The following is a 19,405-nucleotide window of genomic DNA, read 5'->3' on the forward strand; positions in this document are numbered from 1 at the left end:
GTGTGGCTTCAACAGCTAGTACTTTTTCTCTCAGCCTAGAGACCCAGATGTGTACAAATATGGTACTGATAGATCTGGAGTCAAAGAAGGACCCACCATGGTCTTGGAAGGCTGTCTTCTGGTATATTCAAAGGCCTATTTGTCACTTTCTCATCTTGAATTTATTTAGTTTTCTGTTTTTTAAAGTGTATAAGTGTTTTTGCTTACAGGCATGTCTGCACCACAAATATGCCTGGTGCCTGAGGAGGCCTGAAGAAAGTCTCAGATGGTTGTGAGCCACCATGTGGGTGCTGGGAATTGAACCTGGGTCTTCTGGAAGAGCAGCCTGTGCTCTTAAGCACTGAGCCATCTCCCAGTCTTGTCTTTGTCTGCTAAGGACACTAATCCAATTAAGGGAGCTTGCCTTCCTGAGTCTACACAGCATTGCTCCCCCAGGGCCCCATCTCCTACTCTTGTTAAGAGCAGTTAGGGTTGCAATTGTTATCTACTTTCTGTCTTTGAAGCTTGTTTTTCTGACTATCTCGTGTAATTTTCAGAATAACATTGTCACTGCCAGCAAGAAATACAACTCAATGGTGCTGGCAGCGCAGCCCAAGGAGTCTCCAGTGAAGCCATAGGGACTTCGGCTTGGGTCCTCGAGGGTACATCTACCACAGAAAAGAATCCCAGGATGAGTCAGAGTGAAGCAAAGGTCCTGTACGGATTAAATGGAAACGCAAGCCAGCTTGGAAGGCTCAGACATGGAGAGAAGAATGCGCCTGGCTGCCTGAGCCGTGCTGGTGTGGCTGGAGAGCTATGATGCTCCTTCGGCTGCAGGTGTTCACACAAAGGAAACACCACTGCTTTTTGTTTTTGTTATTCACAGAATTTTGCCCTTTAAAGGAAGGATTTTTTTTTTAAAGCTGGAAGTGGTAATGCATACCTTTGATCCCAGCACTGGGGAGGCAGAGACAGATGGGTTTTTATGAGTTTGAGGTCAACCTGGTCTATATAGTGAGTTTCTGGCAAACCAGGGCTATACAATGAGATGCTGTCTCAAAATATTTTTAGATTTGTTTTATGTGCATCTGTTTTGCCTGTGTGTATGTATGTGCACCAGGTGTGTGCCTGGTGCCCACAGAGATCAGAAGTGGGAGTCAGATCTCCTGAAACGTATGGACAGTTGTGAGCTGCCATGTGGGTACTGGGACTGAATCTAGATCTTCTACAAGAGCAGCCAGCCAGTGCTCTTATCCTCTCAGCCATCTCTCCATCTCCAAGGAGACCATTTAAAAAGTTAAACACTTATGTATATACCCGTGTTGATGCACAAGTGCAGTGTCCACTGAGGCCAGAAAGAGGGATTTGAACTCCTGAAGCTGGAGTTATTGGTGGTGGTTGTTCTTCTTTTGTTACAGTTATAGGAATAAAGCTGGAGAAGGGGGGGTGTCCCGAGTGGGGGTCCCAAGGTAAGGGACCACGTGGGAGAGCATAGCAGGTTCCATAGCAGATGAAGGTGGCCAAGGCAGAAGGAAGAGGCGGAAGGAATAACAAGCCAGGCAGACAGAGCTTAAGTGAGCTTATCTAGAAAGGGGAGTGAGGGGGAAGGGAAGAGACATAGAGGCACCAGGAACAGAAGAAAAGAGGTGAGGGGGGGGGGATGGAGAGAGGGAGGGAGGAAAGGAGAGAGGGAGGGAGGGAGGGAAAGAGAGAGAGCTGGAAAGAGCAAAGAAAAGCAAAGAGCAAAAGAACAAGGAAAGCAAAAGAGATGGTAAGTGGGCAGGGTCTTTGTTTTAAAGGGGTCCTTTGCACCTGCGTGCAGATCTGTACTCATGGAATCCTGGGCTGACCAGGGTACTGCCTGAGTGCATTCTGCCAGATGACAGGGGCAGGCCAATGTAATGCCTGAATCCTTACAGTTGTGATCTCAGGTCATCAGGCTTGGTAGCAGCTCCCTTACCTATCACGCCTTCTTACTTGCCCACCTGTTGTGGAATATTATTTTAACTAGGCAAAGATGTGTTATATTTGTTTTTTATTTTGTTTTGTTTTACTTTGTTATTTTGGGATTTTACTTTTCGGGGGGGGGGAGTTTGAGACAGGATTTCTTTGTGTAGCTTTGTAGATCAGGTTGGCCTTGAACGCAAAGAGATCCACCTGCCTCTGCCACCCGAGTGATGGCCTTAAAGGTATGTGCCACCACCAGGCTGTGTTACATTTGTTTATGCAGAATATTACTTTGACTGTGTAAAGATGTGTTACTTTTGTTTCTGCTGCATTTGTTTAACTATGTAAATACGTGTGGCATTTCCTTCACCTCACCTGCCTAAGGCACCCGACTGCTCTAATGAAGAGCTGAACAGGCAATAACTAGGCAGGAGAAAGGATAGGTGGGGCTGGTGGGCAGAGAGAATAAATCTGAGGAGAGATCTAGGCTCAGGAAGAACGAGAGGAGAAAGGAAGGAGAGAGGGAGAGGCCAGGGGTCAGCCACCCAGTTAGCCACGGTGTAAAAAGGGAAGGACTTATAGAATAAAGAAAGATAAAAGCCCCGAGGCAAAAGGTAGATAAAAAGAACCGGGTTGATTTAAGTTAAAAGAACGAACCAAAAAGAAGCCTAAGCTAGGTCGAGCAGCCATAACTAATAAGAACCCTCTGTGTCACGATTTGGGAGCTGGTTGGTGGCCCAAAAGAAAAAGCCTGGTACACCACCCACAAAAAAGATTATGTGAATATGTATGTAAGTGGTCTTGGTCTGTTCCATGGAATCAACCCTCTTCTGGCCTCTGCAGGCACCAGGCATGCCCAGGTATGCAGACATACATTGCCGCAAAACACACATACCAAAAAAAAAAAAAATAAAATAAAATAGAAAAAAAAATATTTGAAGGAAAGAGAAAGGCCAGGGCGGGAGGCTAGGATTATGATAAAAGGCTCGCAGGCTCTCTCCGCAAGAACTGACTGCGGTCTTCCAGCGTGCAGGGGGCGCTAAGAAATAGGGCTCACCTCCTAATTTCTCACTCCGGCCACGGTCTTAGCGAAGGTCCTTGTTGCTAGGAGACAAGATGCATCGTTCCGCTCTGGAGCCGGGTGTCGTCGGCTGCCTGAGCTCTCTTGGTGGATAACTGAGGTTTTTTTCCTGGACGCAGGCCGCCGCCCAGCTATGCCTAAAAAAGGAAAAAAGTCCAAGATACCCTTATCGGATGAGGAGCAGCTGATTCTATTTCAGCAGAAGTTGCTGGCAGAGGAGGAGGCAGCCAAGAAGAAAGAGAGACTTCTCACCCAGTTCTTGAAGGTTATGCTTGTCCGCAATGTGTCTTGCCCAAACCTACCGCCCATGCGCTGTCGCTGTCGCCTGGGTCATTATGGCCGGCTCATTTAACACCCCGCCAGTGCCTCCTTGGTCCCAAAATACATGAGTTTCAGGAAACATTGTTTTAGGCCTAGGGAGTTCTATGTGGAGCATGGACGGGGAATGGAGATTGGAAGTATCAACTGAACTCCAGAATTAGGACAGTAGATGCTGTTAAGTGTCCAAATTCAGCTGTCTTGAGAATCCTGATGTTTTGGAATAGGGTCATTAAAAGTCTTCCTTCTGGCTTTTCACCTTGAAAAACACAAACGGGAGCCTCTGGGTGTTGGTTGCCAATAGCTTTAGTACTTGAGAATGCATGAGAGCTGGTATTTTTCAGAGTGGTATCCGTTGTACTGTGGTAGACCTTTGGCCTTGGCTGAAACGGGCGTGTTTATTCCTCACACAGGACAAGCTGGCCAAGGAAGAACACAACAGTGCTCTGAACCTTAATAAGATTAACACACAGTGGAGAACTGTCCTTAGGGAGGTCAAGACCAGAGAGCTTCACAAGGACATCGAGATCCTCAGCCAAACCTTCGAACGAGTGGTGGACTGCAAGGACAGTGTCATCAAGGTATCGCTGTCTCCCAAGCACGCTGGAGGGTGGCTTCCTTGACCTATCTGAGTAAAATCTGCCTAGGGAATTCATGCTTTTTTGAAACAAGGTCATATGTCCCCATCCTGGTCTCAGGCTCATGATGTAATTGGGGATGTCCTTGAACTCTTCACCCTCCTGTCTTCACTTCCCAACTGCAGGATCATAGGGTTGTGCTACACAGCCAGATCTACATAACTGCCTTCAAACCTTCTGAGTCCAGGCTGGTCTTGAAATTCATGGCACTATCCCTGCCTCAGCCTCCAAAGTGTTAACTGGGCAGTGGTGGAGCACTCAGGAGGCAGAGAAGCAGGCAGATCTATGAGTTTGTGGCCAGCCTGATCTACAGAGTGAGTTCCAGGACAGCCAGAGCTACACAGAGAAACTGTCTTAAAACACACACACACACACACACACACACATACACACACACACACACACCAAAACAGAAAAAGGATTGACAAGTCTCCTCCCTGAGTTATATAAGCAAAACAACTGCTGGAGAGAAGGGACCCTCAGACCAGCTAAGCTGTGGGTGCAGCTTTTGTTAGCTATTACCCAGCTCCTCCAAGGAACCCAATAAACTGGTTTACCAAGGTGGATTCTGGCAGAACTGTTAGTCTGTCTCTATCTCTTCTGGGGAAAATGGATAATTGTCCCTGTTTCTCCAGGAAAGCAACACAACACATCCTTAGCCCCATGGTGATTGTCTTTCCCAAGCAAGAACAGTGTGTCAGTCTGTCATTTGCCACTAGATTCACCTCGGCCTGATGGCTTAGCATTGCTTCAGCTGGCAGCCAGGAGTCCAGCTGAGCTGGTGACTATAAGTCACAGGACCTCTCCATGCGCTTTGGGTTTCTCACAGCTAGCTCAGTTCCTGGAGGAGCATTCCCGAGAACAGGCATTCCAAGAGGCAGGAAATGGAAGCTGCCAGGCCAGAGAAAGGGCTGAGTTGGAACTGGTACAGTTCCAAGTGCCATTTTATCCTCTTCTATTCATTCCAAAAATCGTAAGGTTACTCAAATTCACGAAAGTGGAAAAGAGAACTCTTTTCTCCTGTCCTCCCTCCTTCCCACTCCTGCCTTCCTTCTTTCTGGCCTTACTCTAGAGATGAGTCTTTCTGGCTTCAAACTCATGATCTTAACAACTGTTATTTTTAAATTATGTGTATGTATGTGTCTTGTATGTGGGGGATGTGCATGTGAGTGCAGGTGCCCACAGAGGCCAGAAGGGGGTGTCAGATCCCTTGGAGTTAGAGTTATGGGCAGTTGTGAGGCACATGACTTCAATGCTGGAAACTGAACTCAGGTCTTTGTGAAAAGGAGCAAGTGCTCTTGACCTCTAAGCCATCTCTCTAGCTTCCAAACTCCCAATCTTCCTTCCTCCCAAAGGCTGGGATTGCAAGCAAATTTCACTAGCTAAATGAGACTCTATCTTTGGTGGAGGAATGACAAAGTTCCATTGCAGAGAATTGTAGAATGGGAGTGTACTCATCTTTGCAGTATAGTCTGCCACAAGAAGCTACTTCCTGCCGGCCCCTGAATCACTCTGACATGACTTAATTGGTCTTCAATAGCATCTTTGCTTTTTGTTTCCTGCTTGTCGTACTAGGGATCGAACTCTAGACCTCATCTATGCCTGGCAAACATTCTACCACTGAAATACATCCCTAATTTGTAAAATAATTTTGCTGTGTGTGGTGGTGCACACCTTTAATCCTAGCATTATGGAGGCAGAGGCAGAGGCAGGCAGATCCCTGTGAGTTGGAGGCCAGCTTGGTTTACATAGTTAGTTATAGGCCAACTAGAGCTACATAGTGAGATACTGTCTCAGCGTGCGCGCGCGCGCACACACACACACACACACACACACACACACACACACACACGTCTTATTAAATAACCAGGAGGGCTGCAAACTCATTACATAACCCAGGATATTCACAATGCTCCTGCTTCAGGGCCCTGGTAATATGCATGTGCATCACCATGGCTACCTTGCTAATTTGTATAAGAAGATAAATTAGGTTCAAGGTATATTCTTCCCTCAAACATCCAGTTCCCCAAGGATACCTGGCTTTTTTTAAATGGTGGCTCCATCAGTGTAAATGTTTGTGATCCACAAGACATTGACCCACTTCACGCTTCTTTAGAAAAAAAAATATTTAATTTTATATCTGAGTGTCCCCATGTATGTTAAGTGCACCATATACATGCAGTGCCCATGAAAAAGGTATTGGATCCCCTGGGACTAGAGTTACAGATGGTGGTGAGCCAAGCCTCCATGTGGGTGTTGGGAATCAAACCCTAGACCTTTGAAAGAGCAGCTGATGTTCCTAACTGCTGAACCATCTCTCCAGCTCTCCCCAATGCTATTCTTTTTAAACAGGGTCTTACTATGTAGCCCTAGCTGGCCTGGAACTCTTAGTGTAGACCAAGCTAGCCTTGCATTCAGATATCTACTTGTCTCTGCCTCCTGAGTAGTAGGAATGAAGGCATGTGTCACCAGGACTCTTCCCTACATTTCTAGATGTCATTTTGGTTTGCATCAAGACTGAATGGGAAGGGCTAGAGAGATGGCTATTCCAGTTCTTTCAGAGGACCTGGGTTGGAGTTCAGTGCCCACATTAGGCAACTAACAATTGCTTGTAGCTCTCATTCCAGGAAATCTGAGGGCCTCTGGCTTCCTTTGGCCTCTTGGAGCACCTGCAGTACACATAACCTTAGAAAGACATGCATATATACGAACAATAAATAAAGCTTAAATTTTGAAGACTGAATGGGAGAAACAGCATTCCTAAAATCATTAGGAAGAGGGAAATTCCGTCATTCCATCCACTTAGCCAGATAGCTAAATGTGTGTGTGCGTGCATGTGTGTGTTCGTGTGTAGGCCAGAGGTTGTCATCAAGTGTTGTCCATACTTGCTCTCCACCTTATATTTTGGATTGGAGCTCACTCACCAAATTGGGTTGTCTGGCTGGTCAGTGAGACCTAGGACCCCCCCCCCACCATCTCTACTCCCCCAAACCCAGGATTACAGGGTTGTCACCACACCAGACTTCTGTGGGTGCTGGCAACCCAGGTGATCCCTATCCCCAGCAACTTGAATCCATTTTTATCTTCTCACGGATGCCACTTGGGCAGAACAGTAATTCTCTCCCCTCTGCCTAGTCCCTGGCTAAGGACTTGACGGAAGCTGAGGAGCAGTATGCCCACGCTCTTCGTAGCCACTTGCACAACGTTGACCAGCTCTTAACCCTGCAGCGACGCCGTCTCAGCCTCCTGGAGGAAAATTACAACATGGAGCTAGAGGTCCTAACGAAAGAGTTTGAGACAGAAAGGTATGGGGCCAGAGAGTCAAGAGACTGGCTTCAGGGGAGTGACCACAGCCTGTCCCTAGTACCTAGGAGCCTCCTTCCTAATCATAATCCCAGGCAGAGAGGGTCCCAAGTTTCTTGTAAATGATTTGGGTTTAATCTTACAGGCACAGCTTCCGGGGCCCCAGCCAGGTCCCTGTTTGTACCTCTAATCCCAGCCATCAAAGCTCTATCCATCCAGCAGTAGACAGGGAAGGGAGAGGGTTTCACTGTAAGCTTACTTGGACTTTGTTTGTGTGGTGTGTCATATGAAGGTATTACCTATTCAAAAATCAAAATATTCTTATTCATTCTTTCTGGTAAAAACAAAAACCAAAAACTTTCCCTCCCTCCCTGGCAGTCCTTAAAAGTTTGTGCCATCCATAGTTTTGTTTTCATTTTTTAAGACAGAGCCTCACTGTGTATCCTTGGCTGGCTGGGAACATATGTAGACCAGGCTGCCCTCTAACTCACATACTTGCCTACCTCTGCCTCCCAAGGGCTAAGACTAATAAAGAAGTGTGCCACCACACCTTCCCATTCATAGTTGTATTACATATTTTTGTTATTTTTGGTCACATGCTATGTCCATCATGTCTCCTTTAGGAAGACAATCATTGACCAGCACGAGAAAGAAATTCACTACCTACAGGACGTCTTCATGGCCATGGAGCAGAACTATATAGATTCTGAGTATGAGAGCAAGCTGGAGTTCCAGAGCATGTGGGACGATCTGAAAAACAAGGTAGAGGAGAAGAATGGGGGGACGGGGTCTGGAGAAATGGGACGAGACTGTTCAGGGCAGTCAGGGTTAGGTGACAACACCAGAGCCAATAGTCAACAAAATGTGCCACTGAGGTGTCCACATGCTTCTTTGTGATCTTGTGAAAACTGCTTGGGAGGCAGGACTGTTCTAATATGTTAGGAGAATACATTTTAAGGGAAAAAGCAAAACCAACCAAACAAAACCCATCCCCACGGCCAACAACAGCAACAACAAACCCAGAGATTATCCTGGCTTCACCCTTTTGAGTTGTAGATAAAGAAACAAATCTAAGTAACTAGACTTTTGATCCATAATTCTTTCCATCATGGAGTTTGCAAATCTAGCCAACATGCAGAAGTTTGGCTATAGAATTCTTGGTTTAAGTAATCCATTAATTTACTTACTTTTGAGACAACATCTTTCTTTGCCCAAGCTGACCTTGAACTCACTCTCTATGTGGTGGAGATGATCTGGAACTAATTTTTTGTTTTTACCTTAAACCTTTGCTCTCCCTGCCTCCAGAGTCGGGTAGCAGGCATGCACCATCACATACAACCTGCTTCAACACTAGAGACGCACTCTACTGGAAACTCCGTAAAACTTTTGCTTCTAATTTAGCTAGTGTTTTACTTTACAGTTTTAATAATTTCCTACATGTGAAAATTGAAAAGATTTCACATAGAAATCCAAACTATCAGTTTCTCTTTAAAAAGTTAAGAAATCTGAACCAGGTAGTGGTGGGGTGGCACACACCTTTAGTCACAGCACTCAGGAGGCAGAGGCAGGCAGATTTCTTGAGTTCAAGACTAGCCTGGTCTACCTAGTGAGTTCCAAGACAGCTAGAGCTACACAGAGAAACTGTCTCAGAAAACAAAACAAAAAGTTAAGAGATTTGGAACACTGGGCCTCATTCTGATGTTTTGTTTTTGTTTGTTTGGTTTGGTTTTGGTTTTTCAAGACAGGGTTTCTTTGTAGTTTTGAGAGCCTGTCCTAGAACTCGATCTGTAGACGAGGTTGGCCTTGAACTCACAGAGATGTGCCACCACTGCCCAGCTCCTCATTCTGTTTCTAATTGGCATCATTCTCATGGAGGTGGGCCCACCCCCATGCCTTCCTGTCTAGCTCCTGATGGACTGCACTCCAAATATAATTCACTAAACAACACTCCAAACGGTTCCCGAGGGATAAGGCTGCCGGCAGGAGTGAACAGACAGCACAGGATAACTCCAAGTATTTGGTTTTGGGATACATTTCCTAGAATTTAGAAGAGAAGCACTTTCTCCGCCTACAACTGGAGAACATAGTGGAGGATCTATGGAGAAGATTCCAGGATGCACTCAAGAACTACACTGATGCCACGGAGGACCGGAAGATTGCCTTTGAGACTCTGAGGGTGAAGGATGAGAAAAGCTCCAAAGAGATTGAAATACAGATGAAAAAAATCCAGAAGCTGCAGGTCAGTGCTCAACTGAAGACACTTTCCAGCTCAGCGTTCCATCTGTCCATTTCTTCCCCCAGATTCTTCTGGGCCTTTCATTAGTTGGGTCAAGATGACAGACTCTGCACTTAGTTCCCAGTCTACCCTTTGACCTGTCTCCCTTTGTCAGTTGCCTCTACTGTCCCTCTAGGAGGCCATAAATACCCTGAAAGGGAAGATCATAGTCCACAGCCGTGAAAGCGAATGGCAGAACCAGTGTGTCCGCAACGACAAGGAGCTAGTCCACGTACAGCTCCGAAAGCTGAAGGCCCAAAGGACGCAGGCTCGGGGAGTGTCCCAGGAGAACTTAGTCAAACTCACCCTGGAAAGTAACACCACCCTCAAGGAACTGAAAAAGGTGGTGGAGAAGGTAAAAGGGAGAAGGCAATGAGGACAGAACCAAGAAACCTGGCGGGAGGCAGAAGGGATTCAGGAGACATGGGGTAGTGCTACCTCCTCCTCCTTCATTAAGTCAACGCTGTGTTAGCATTTTTTTTTTTTTTTACTCTGTTCTCTTTTTTAAGTGACTAGGGACCTTTCAGCTTCCCAAGTCTCCACTGTGCTTTGCAGAGGGTCTTTTTTTCTGTGTGTCTGATGCATGGGTATGTGTTTCCTTACCCCAATAAATGCTGACAACTGCTAATCCTGTCTGCAGTGCAGGCTCAAACTTGAGATTTCTCCATTGCTACCTGCTGGGCTTCAGGTTTTTCCCACTTTTTAATACTTTAACTGGCAGAGGAAATGAACCCAGTTAAGACCCCTAGACTGTATTGTTTCTTTCTTTTTTATTATTATTATTATTTCTTATTTTACATATCAATCCCAGTCCCCTCTCCCTCCCTCCCATTCCCCCACCCCTACCTGTCCCATTCCATACCCACTCCACAGGGAGGGTGATGCCTTCCAGGAGGGGTCACCTAAATCTGAAAAGTCATTTGGAGTAGGGACTAGCCCCTCTCTCCTGCCTCTAGGATAGGGGAGTATCCCCCCATGGGGAATGTGCTCCCAAAGTCCTTTTGTGCACCAGGGATACATCCTGGTTCCACTCTCAGAGGCCCCTTAGACTGCCCAGGCCTTCTAACTGAGACCATGTCCAGGGGGTCTGAGTCAGTGTAATGCTGGTTTCCCAGCTGTCAGTCTGGGGGTCCATGAGCTCCCCCTTGTTCAGGTCAGCCGTCTCTGTGGGTTTCTGTAGCCTGGTCTTGTCCTCATTTTCTTATCACTCCTCCATCTCTGCATCTGGATTCTCGTTTGGCTCAGTGTTTAGCTGTTTCCATCAGCTACTAGATGAGGGCTCTATGATGGCATGTAAGGTAGTCATCAGTCTCATTATCAGGGAAGGGCATTTATGGCAGCCTTTCCACTGTCGCTCAGATTGTTGGTTGGGGTCATCCTTGTAGGTCTCTGGACCCTTCTCTAGAGTCAGTTATTCTCTCTCCTAACCTATACTGGCTCCCTCTATCATGTACCCCCTCTTTTTTTCTCTCATCTATCTGTCCCTCAACTCAATTTTCCTAGTCCCACATGTTCTCCTCTCCTCCCCTTCTCTTTCTTTCTTTCTTTCTTTTTTAAACAGATAATTCTTTTTTTAAATTTATATGCATTGATATCTGTGGGAAGGTTTCAGATTCGCTGGAACTGGAGTTACAAACAGTTGTGAGCTGCCATGTGGGTGCTGGGAATTGAACCTAGATCCTTTGGAAGAGCAGTCAATGCTCTTAACCACTGAGCCATCTCTCCAGCCCCCCTCCCCTTCTCTTTCTTCAAGCTCCCTCTCCACTCACTGCCTCCCTCTCTCCCAATATGCTCAGGAGATCTTGTTCCTTTCCCCTTCTGTGAGGGATCTTGTGTGACTCTCTTAGGTTCCTCCTTGTATCCTAATTTCTCTAATGGTGATCCTTTGCTCTAGGTCTAAAATCCATATAGGAGTGAGTACATACCATGTTCCTCTTTTTGTGACTGGGTTACCTCACTCAGATGGTCTCTTCAAGTTCCATCCATTTGACTATATTGTTTCTAAACTGAATCATTTTGGGGGGTTTTCTCTGGATTTCTTCTTAATCTTCAGATTTCTTTTGAGGACTATACGGACTTATCTAGATGCTATCTGTCAGTCATATGACAAGCTCCAAAGATATATGCTGTCACCAAATGGCTCTTATATTCCAAGTCATTACCATTGGTTGTTAAGTTTTTATCGTGGACCCTTAACATAGATCCTTCTATGAGGCTGACCCCCAATGTTGACCTTTTGTCAGTTTGAAGCAGCTAAGAGCAATGGTTATCACCCCCAAACACCCTAAGAGCAGTTAAGGTGACCTCTGAGATGGGGGCCAAGGGATAATGAGAGACCATGAGTTGGACAGACTCCCTGGTAGATAGACAGGGAGAGGAGGAGCCATGGCTGGGTAATAAAGGAGGTGAATTTTCAAGATGGCCACTTCTTCTTTAACTTCCTGACTCAAGGGGGAAGCCTGGCAGTGTTTGTCTCCCACCAGCAGGCCCCCTGCTGATGACCTGGGCTTAGCAAGTTCAAGACCCTGATCAGGACATGTCACACACAGTTGCAGACCAATCAACCATCCTAAGAGACTTTAAACTGACCAAGCCTAAAGTGGGGGAGGAATACTCTCGAGAGCTTTACAACCCCATATCTCTGAAAGAGACAAGACTTTGCAGTTTCTCAGGCTCCCCCGTGTGTGTCTGCTGCTTGTGTGTTTCCTCATCCCCAGTAGAGGCCTTTCTTCTTAACTGGTGAAGAGAGAGAGAGAGAGAGAAGTAACAATGAGCTGCGGGTTGTGGTAAGAATGTGAAAGGCTGGGATAGTGTTTGGCTCATGGCAGGCGCTGCTTCATCAAATGGGTTCTGGATGACTGAGCAGCTCTCCTGGACTCAAGCAGGGAAACTATCTTGTTTTCTCTAAAACACCTCTTCATACTCCCAACAGGGTGAAAAGATCCTTAAGCTTGCTGAAATATGTAGGAAATTTGAAACAGAGGAAGAGAAAGTACTGCCTTTCTATTCCTCAGTACTGACTCCCAGTGAGCTGGAGGAGGTGGAGAGACAGAACCCGGAAGACCTCACAGAGGATCTGGCCAAGGTAATGGCCAGGACGGTAGGGCGGGGTTGGGCTTGTGCTGAAGGCAGCATCACCTGCCTCCTTCCTCTACCTCCACTCCAGGTCATGGTGGACTATAAAGGGATGGAGAACTTCTGGAAGAGATACAACAAGGTGAAGCTGGAGGTGCTGAGTCTCCAGCACAGACACATGCAGCTGTTGGACATCAGCGGGAAGCTGAGGGAACTGCTCAAACAGTACCTGGATGGGATCTCAGTGAGCGATGAGGTGCTGAGTCAGCTCAACCCACTCTTTATAGTAAACCACAGAAGCAACCTGCCCCAGCTGTCCACCCCTGCCCAGCCAGGTGACGGAAGGCCTCCAACCACTTACAATGTCATCGAAGCAGCCCACATCGTGTCCCACACTCTGTGATCCAAGGATGAACCTTTCCAAACCCCAGAGACTGAGTACTTTGCTTATTACAAACTTAGGAGGCTCCTGACAGTACTCTAGTTATTGACTACCACTATCCCATGCAGTATAATCAATAAATTGTTTTTTTAAGTAATACAACTTTTTTCATGATTTATTTTTATGTGCAATGGTGTTCCACCTGTGTGTGTATCTGTGTGAAGGTTGTCAAATCCCCTGGAATTGGAGTCATAGACAGTTGTAAGCAGCCAGGTAGGTGCTGGGAATTGAACCTGAATGCTATAGAAGAACAGCCAGTGCTCTTTAACTGCTGGGCCATCTCTCCAGCTCCAATAAATTATTAAAAAAAAAGTTCCTTAAAACAAACAAACCAGGGTTTCATGTAGGCCTCAAACCCCCTATGTAGCTGAAGATGACCTTGAACTCTGACCCTCCTGTTTGCTCTGGGATTACAGGTGTGTACCAACCACCACATCAGTTTTATTGGTGCTGCCAAGTGAGCTCAGGTTTTTGCAGTCTACCAACTGAGCCTTATTCTTCGCCCTTGTGAGATCTTTATTGTCTTTGCCATATTCAAGGACACGAGGAACATTCTGGCCCCAGGGAGAGAGTGCCTAGGCATCTATGAGGTGAAATATGCTCCCTTCTCAGCATCATGGTGTCGTGGGAACCAAATATACACCCCAAGGACCTAGAGGCAAATTCAAGATCAGCTTTCTGGGGAAAATTAGGACAGTAAGAGCAGGCCAGAGGAAGAGGTGCTCCAAGACGGTCCAGCTTCACAATGCTCGTTTCTACCCAAGAAAGCCGCCTCAAAGCATTGGGTGAGCAGGGGGTGTTGTCACACATCAGTAACTGCAGCCAAGCAAGGAGGCTCAAGAGTCTGAGCCAGCATGGGTTACAAATACAAGAACCCGACTCAGAAGAAAAGCGGGGACCGGAGAGATGGCTCAACAGGTGAAACACCTGTTTCTGTAGTGGGGTGAGCTCAGTTCCATCTCTGGACCCCACCTACAGTGGAAGAAGAGAACCAGCTTCACACTGTTGTCTGATCTCCCCATTCCAGCCAATCTGCACACATCCCTATTATAAGTAAAAAAAAGAGAAAGGGGTAGTAGTACCAAGTGAAGAATGCAAAGTCTTATTAAAGGTCACTATTTATTTCTTTTTACTCTTGTTTCGTTTCTCTTCTTTCAGCTTCTTTTTGGAGACTTTGGGTCTGCTCGACTTTTTGTATAGGTGATACCCGATCAGACCCAGGAGTGCCGGCACCATAGCCATGCCCACTAGAGGCAAAATGCCCTTTAGCAGTTTTTGCCAGTAGTTGGCTCGAATCAATGCAATCAGCTCCACATCGTACTGCACCACTGCATCCGCTGGAAAGGCAGAGGGTGGGTGGGGAGATGTTAGAAGCTGCACCACTGCATCTGCTGGAGAGGCTGTGTGGGCAGGGAAGGGACATGTAGGATTGCTGTGATTTATCCAGAGCTCTGAATTGAGATTAAGTCAGGGTAGACTAAGAAAATAACTGTGATTCTGGCCATTTGAAATGTGGGGTTGGGCTCCCTCAGAAAAAGCAGACAGGGTTAGGAGCAGGCTAAGAACACTTATGTTAACCTTAACTACAACCAAACACATGGCTTGGAATCGATGACAGGTCTTTGACAGCATAGGAAATCTGTGGATGGGGAATATGCAGGTTCTTCCACACTTACAAGTCAGCATTTATTATTTTATTTATTTAAAGATTTGTCTATTGTTATTTTATGTATATGAATATTTTGCCTGATGTATGTCTGTTCAACATGTACATGCCATGGAGTAAGGAGAGGGTGTCAGATTCCCCAGGTACTGACTGGAGTTCCAAATGGTGGAACTGAACCTAGGTCCTCAACAGCAGCCAGTGCTCTTAACCTCTGAGCCATCTGTCTGGCCCCACAGGCAAGCATTTATGTGACAATCCTCTGTACCAAACAGACCCCATTTCCAAAAAGCCACATGAATATGGCTATAATTAACTGGAATAAGGGCAGATATCCTTAAAAGTTCCACCAGCTGATGAACACATACAACAAGATTATTAGAGAATGTCCAAAGAAGGACTGTAAAAGAGAGGCACACTTGGGGAGGCTGGTGGTCAGGACTCAGACAGTTTCAAACAGAAGCCAACAGGCAGCACAGGGAAGGGGGGAGTTTTGCTAAAAGTTTTATCGTGTTTTAATTTTGAGACAGGGTCTCACTCTGGCCTCAGCTATCTTAGAGCTCACTCTGTAGACCAGGCTGGCCTCGAATCCAGCTGCCTCTGCCTCCTGAGTGCACCACCACACCTGCTTGTTAAGAGAGATTTCACTTGGTCCTCCCCACCCTCTTTTCAGGACTCCCTAAAAGCCAGCACTATATATCTCCTTTCCAGAACTCTGTGGAACAGATCACATTTTACCTAATAGAACAGGGGTTTTAACCTAAGGCAAGAAATCCCATCTTGGAAAATCTGTTCAAACTGCGCCCTGCAGAACAGGTTAGCAGCAGTAGTCAGTGAAGGTGAGTTCCAGCAATCAGTCATCATGTCACCTCCTTACCAGCTGTGTGAGGGCCCTCAAGATTGCCCTTTGGTTTCTTATGACTTACTTTAGTGTAGGCAGCAAGACCCATGGGCATGGGCTCAAGGTATCAAAAGTCACCATCTGCCTACATCGGAGCCATGTGGCCCTAACAGGTTGTCTGTAGTCTCTATTGGAGAAAAAGGGTAGACCAGAAGGAGGGGCCCGAGCTACTCCTTTGCTCAGATTTGATATGGACTTTGTCAAGTTCTAGACAGAACAGAGTGTGGTTCTCAGGGCTCTGTTTTGAGGAGTGGGAGAAAAAAACCTACCCAATCAATTACCTGGGATGGATGGCGGGTACCCTCGCTTTCCATAGGCCAAGTGAGAAGGAATGACTGCTCTTCGCTTTTCTCTGAGGGAAGGCAGGAGAGAGGTGAGCTGGCAGCCCTGGCCCAGTGCCACCAGAAACACCTCCCACCAGATAGTGACACAAAAATGTGAATTTTCCCACCTAACAGGTTGACCACCAGCAAAGCTACCAATCACCCTTAATTACCCCGCACATACCCACAGCCAGAGAGGTGCCCTCAGCTTTGGATGCCCTCAGAGTCCCTCTGACCAGCACCTTTCCACCATGAATTCAGGGGTACTTTATTCTAGGTCCTGTCTATTGGAGCCGCAGGACGGCAGATAAAGCTTCCACCCACGCAAAGGTAGTCAGGCTTGCCCCCTCCTGATACTCACCCCACACACATGTCCAGCAGGCTCTGCTCCAGACCTTGAGGAAGAAGACAACTGAACTAGAAGCTACATACTACCAAAGAGGAAAATAGTCCCCACGCCACCCAAGAGAAAAATCAAAGGCTCCCGTCGACCTTCGTCAAATGAGCTTTGCTCCACTTCTCAATCTCTTAGCCCTCTGTGATGTGTAGGACACGAAGAGAATTTGAATATGAGGTAGCCAAAGATCCTTAGGGTCTTACTCATTCTAAGAGCCTTTCCAGTGTAACTTAGATTGTCAAGATACTAAGCAAGGGCTTAAGTTAGGAAGAGGACAAAGGCACAGGTCACATACCTGGAATCACCTGCTTTTGGCCAAGTTCTATAACCAGAGGATCTCTGGTCAGAGACGTGTCAATAATGCGTCCATCTACCAAGCTGCCCTGAAGACAAAGAGCCAGAACTAACTCCACCGGTCCTGCTATCAGACAGGCCACACACACTGGGACTGCCCAGATGGGGTGGCGGTAACCCTCGTAACAACCTAGCATCCTGTCCCCCTCTCCCACCCCCACCCCCACGGGGCGAAAAGGAACAGGAAGCCCCAGGGGGCTGACACTTCTTGGAGCTCTCTCCACCCTTCATTTCTCAGTGCTGGAGAGAAACTGGCGGGAAAGAAGGAAGGAGAAAGAAGCCGACAACAGGACACCCTGACTCCCGTCTCCACGTGCTAGAGGACCCTAGGGTTCAGTTCTCTCGCACAGCCTGCCACGTGTCCAAGCCAAAGCTGACGTGTTTCATGCGGGCGCCGCCCCCTCCCAGACCACGCCCCGGCCCCCCAGGCCCCTCACCGTGTAGTGTATGTGGAGCGTGTCTCCAAAGGCAGCTGATTCCGTACACGATTCGGGGGGCTGTACCTATGATCAGACTACAAGTGTCAAGGCTGCTGCTCTTCCTAAGACCCTGTTACTACAGCGAGACCCAGCACCTTTCCCCCCCTCCCCGATTCAGTTCCAGCACTTCCTCTTCTCTTCGTTCACAGGTTCATTTAGAGCCCCTTGCTCCCCCCACGGCCCCTGGCTGGCCTTGAAGGGTGGCGGTGGCGGGGAGTAACGGGGTTTGGGGGGCATAGGGGATGGCGCACAGTCTCCTCACCAGGGTCTCCACTTGGAGGGTCCGGACAGGACTTTCGGTTTCTGGCCCGACCTCAGCCCGGCACACCGCCCCACTTAACAGAAGCAGCAGCAGCAGCCGGAGCGGCCAGAACAAGGGGCGCAGGGACATGACGGGACTAGGTCGGGGCACCAGGCAGGAAAGGCTGTTCAGAAGCAGGCGACCAGGACACGTTCCCTCAGCTCCAGGCCAGACTGGTATGGGCGGGTCGCAAGAAGCGAGCTCCTCCTCCTGCTGCAGCCCTCCCTCCACCTTGTCCCCACCTCCTCGAGGGAAGAAGCAGCAGTATTCCCTACCCGGCGATCCGAGGTCACCAAGGGATTCTGACCCATCCATTAGCCGTTCAGTCCCAAGACCAGGGTTGGGCCAGGTGATAGCACCTATTTGCCATTACCCACTGCAAAGAGGCGCTAGTCTCTAGCCTTCGAGTCACGTGAGGCATAATTGTCCCCATTTTACAGCTAAGGAACGTGCCCAAGGCCATCATGCCAACCGGTGACAGGGAGGGTCCAAGCACAAGACTCCATTTGTTGTTGTTGTTGTTTTTGTTTTTTCTAAGATATGCTCCCTCCCACTAAGCAGGCAGAAGCAGGTGTCCAAGGCAGCCAGCTCTTCACCTCTGCCTGTCGTTCTGCCCTCAATATTGTCCAGAAAGGGGCTGGCAGCAGCTCCACTGGCCCTGTCTTGGAGGGTTATCTTCCTGTAAAAAGGTAATCAATCAGTCGCTAACCTTCCTCCTGTTTTCCCTCAACACCCTTTTCACAACAGCATGTGTACAACGGTCTTGTATTTGTGCAAGGGCTCGAGTTTTTGGAAGGATTTCCAGTAATTTTAGGCGATCTTACCTGTTTCCCTTTTCATGATTTGAACCCTTCCGGAAAACCTAAGCTGTGGTACCTAGACCCTGCTCACTCAAAGGCTGTCTCCTGGAGGCTAATTTCCATACCATACTCCTAGGCAGTTTCTTGGCTCAAGGTCCTCTTTAGCACTGTTACTGTTCTCAGTCTCAACTCCACCTGTCTGGCCAGCAACTCACCCTACACACCCAACACACAATTCCTCGTATTTGAAACAAGCTGACCTTCCTGCCCTGGCCTTTCTGATGGCTCTCCTCTATCGGTATAGTGGTGCACGCCTTTAACCAAATTCCTGTGAGTTTCAGGCCACCTAGGACTACATATTTAAACTCTGTCTTAAACAAACACAAACTCAGAGCACACACCTTTAGTCCCAGCACGCTGGAGGCAGAGTTCGAGACCAGCCTGGTCTACAAAGTGAGTTCCACAATAGGCACCAAAGCTACAGAGAAACCCTGTCTCGAGAAACAAAACAAAATTTATTTATTTATGGCAGGTGTTTACAGATCTTTGATGAGGTTGAAGACTAGATAGGCACAGCTAATATCCTCTCTTATCTTAGCTAGACCATATTAGGTACAAGACTTAGACTTTCCAAAATGGGGGAGCTATTGGAGTAATCTGTAATATGCCATTTACTCTTGGCCTGGACATTTAGTATGTGTTTCTTGATTGTGTTGCTCTTGCTGGTTGTATAGGTCTAAATTTATATACGTTTTTACCTTTCTCCTGAACTATACTTGATACCTGTTGTTATATATAGTTTTTATATCAGGTTTTAAAACCCTCTTACTTAGACAAAAAAAGGTTAAGTGTAGTGGCATCTTGTTCTGCCAATAGATTTGAGGTACTGACCTTAGGGTGTAGCTTTGGTGAGCAGACAGAAGTTATCATTGGTTAGAGGAGCCTTGCTCTCTCTTGTCTTTGTGGTCTGAGCATCCTGCATCACAGAATCCTGCACATCCAGGAGCAGAAGACTTCAACAGCTATTTACCTTCATTGTGTGTGTTCCCCAAGTAAATATGTTTTTTTTTTTTTTATTCCAGCGTTCATGGACTTCCTTTACCATGCCTTCAAGGCACGTGCCACAGTA

The 19,405-nt window shown here is 47.2% G+C and overlaps 2 protein-coding genes across 2 annotated transcripts; one reads left to right on the plus strand and one right to left on the minus strand.

The window, feature by feature from the left end:
- The first annotated feature begins 3,104 nt into the window (after nucleotides 1-3,104).
- Ccdc65 (coiled-coil domain containing 65) lies at nucleotides 3,105-13,115 on the plus strand. The gene is made up of 8 exons (XM_051189816.1): nucleotides 3,105-3,272; nucleotides 3,739-3,906; nucleotides 7,099-7,268; nucleotides 7,890-8,028; nucleotides 9,308-9,505; nucleotides 9,678-9,896; nucleotides 12,474-12,626; nucleotides 12,708-13,115. Exons 1-8 carry the CDS (start codon nucleotides 3,141-3,143, stop codon nucleotides 13,017-13,019), a joined length of 1,491 nt encoding a protein of 496 aa, XP_051045773.1. The 5' UTR covers nucleotides 3,105-3,140; the 3' UTR covers nucleotides 13,020-13,115.
- A 1,049-nt stretch (nucleotides 13,116-14,164) lies between these two features.
- Fkbp11 (FKBP prolyl isomerase 11) lies at nucleotides 14,165-17,619 on the minus strand. The gene is made up of 6 exons (XM_051189817.1): nucleotides 17,438-17,619; nucleotides 17,134-17,199; nucleotides 16,638-16,725; nucleotides 16,307-16,340; nucleotides 15,904-15,974; nucleotides 14,165-14,395 (listed from the first exon to the last, which is right to left on the minus strand). Exons 1-6 carry the CDS (start codon nucleotides 17,564-17,566, stop codon nucleotides 14,178-14,180), a joined length of 606 nt encoding a protein of 201 aa, XP_051045774.1. The 5' UTR covers nucleotides 17,567-17,619; the 3' UTR covers nucleotides 14,165-14,177.
- Between the last annotated feature and the right edge of the window lie 1,786 nt (nucleotides 17,620-19,405).

This window comes from Phodopus roborovskii, unplaced genomic scaffold (assembly GCF_943737965.1).
Source record: "Phodopus roborovskii unplaced genomic scaffold, PHOROB, whole genome shotgun sequence".
In the NCBI taxonomy this organism is placed as follows: Eukaryota; Metazoa; Chordata; class Mammalia; order Rodentia; family Cricetidae; genus Phodopus; species Phodopus roborovskii.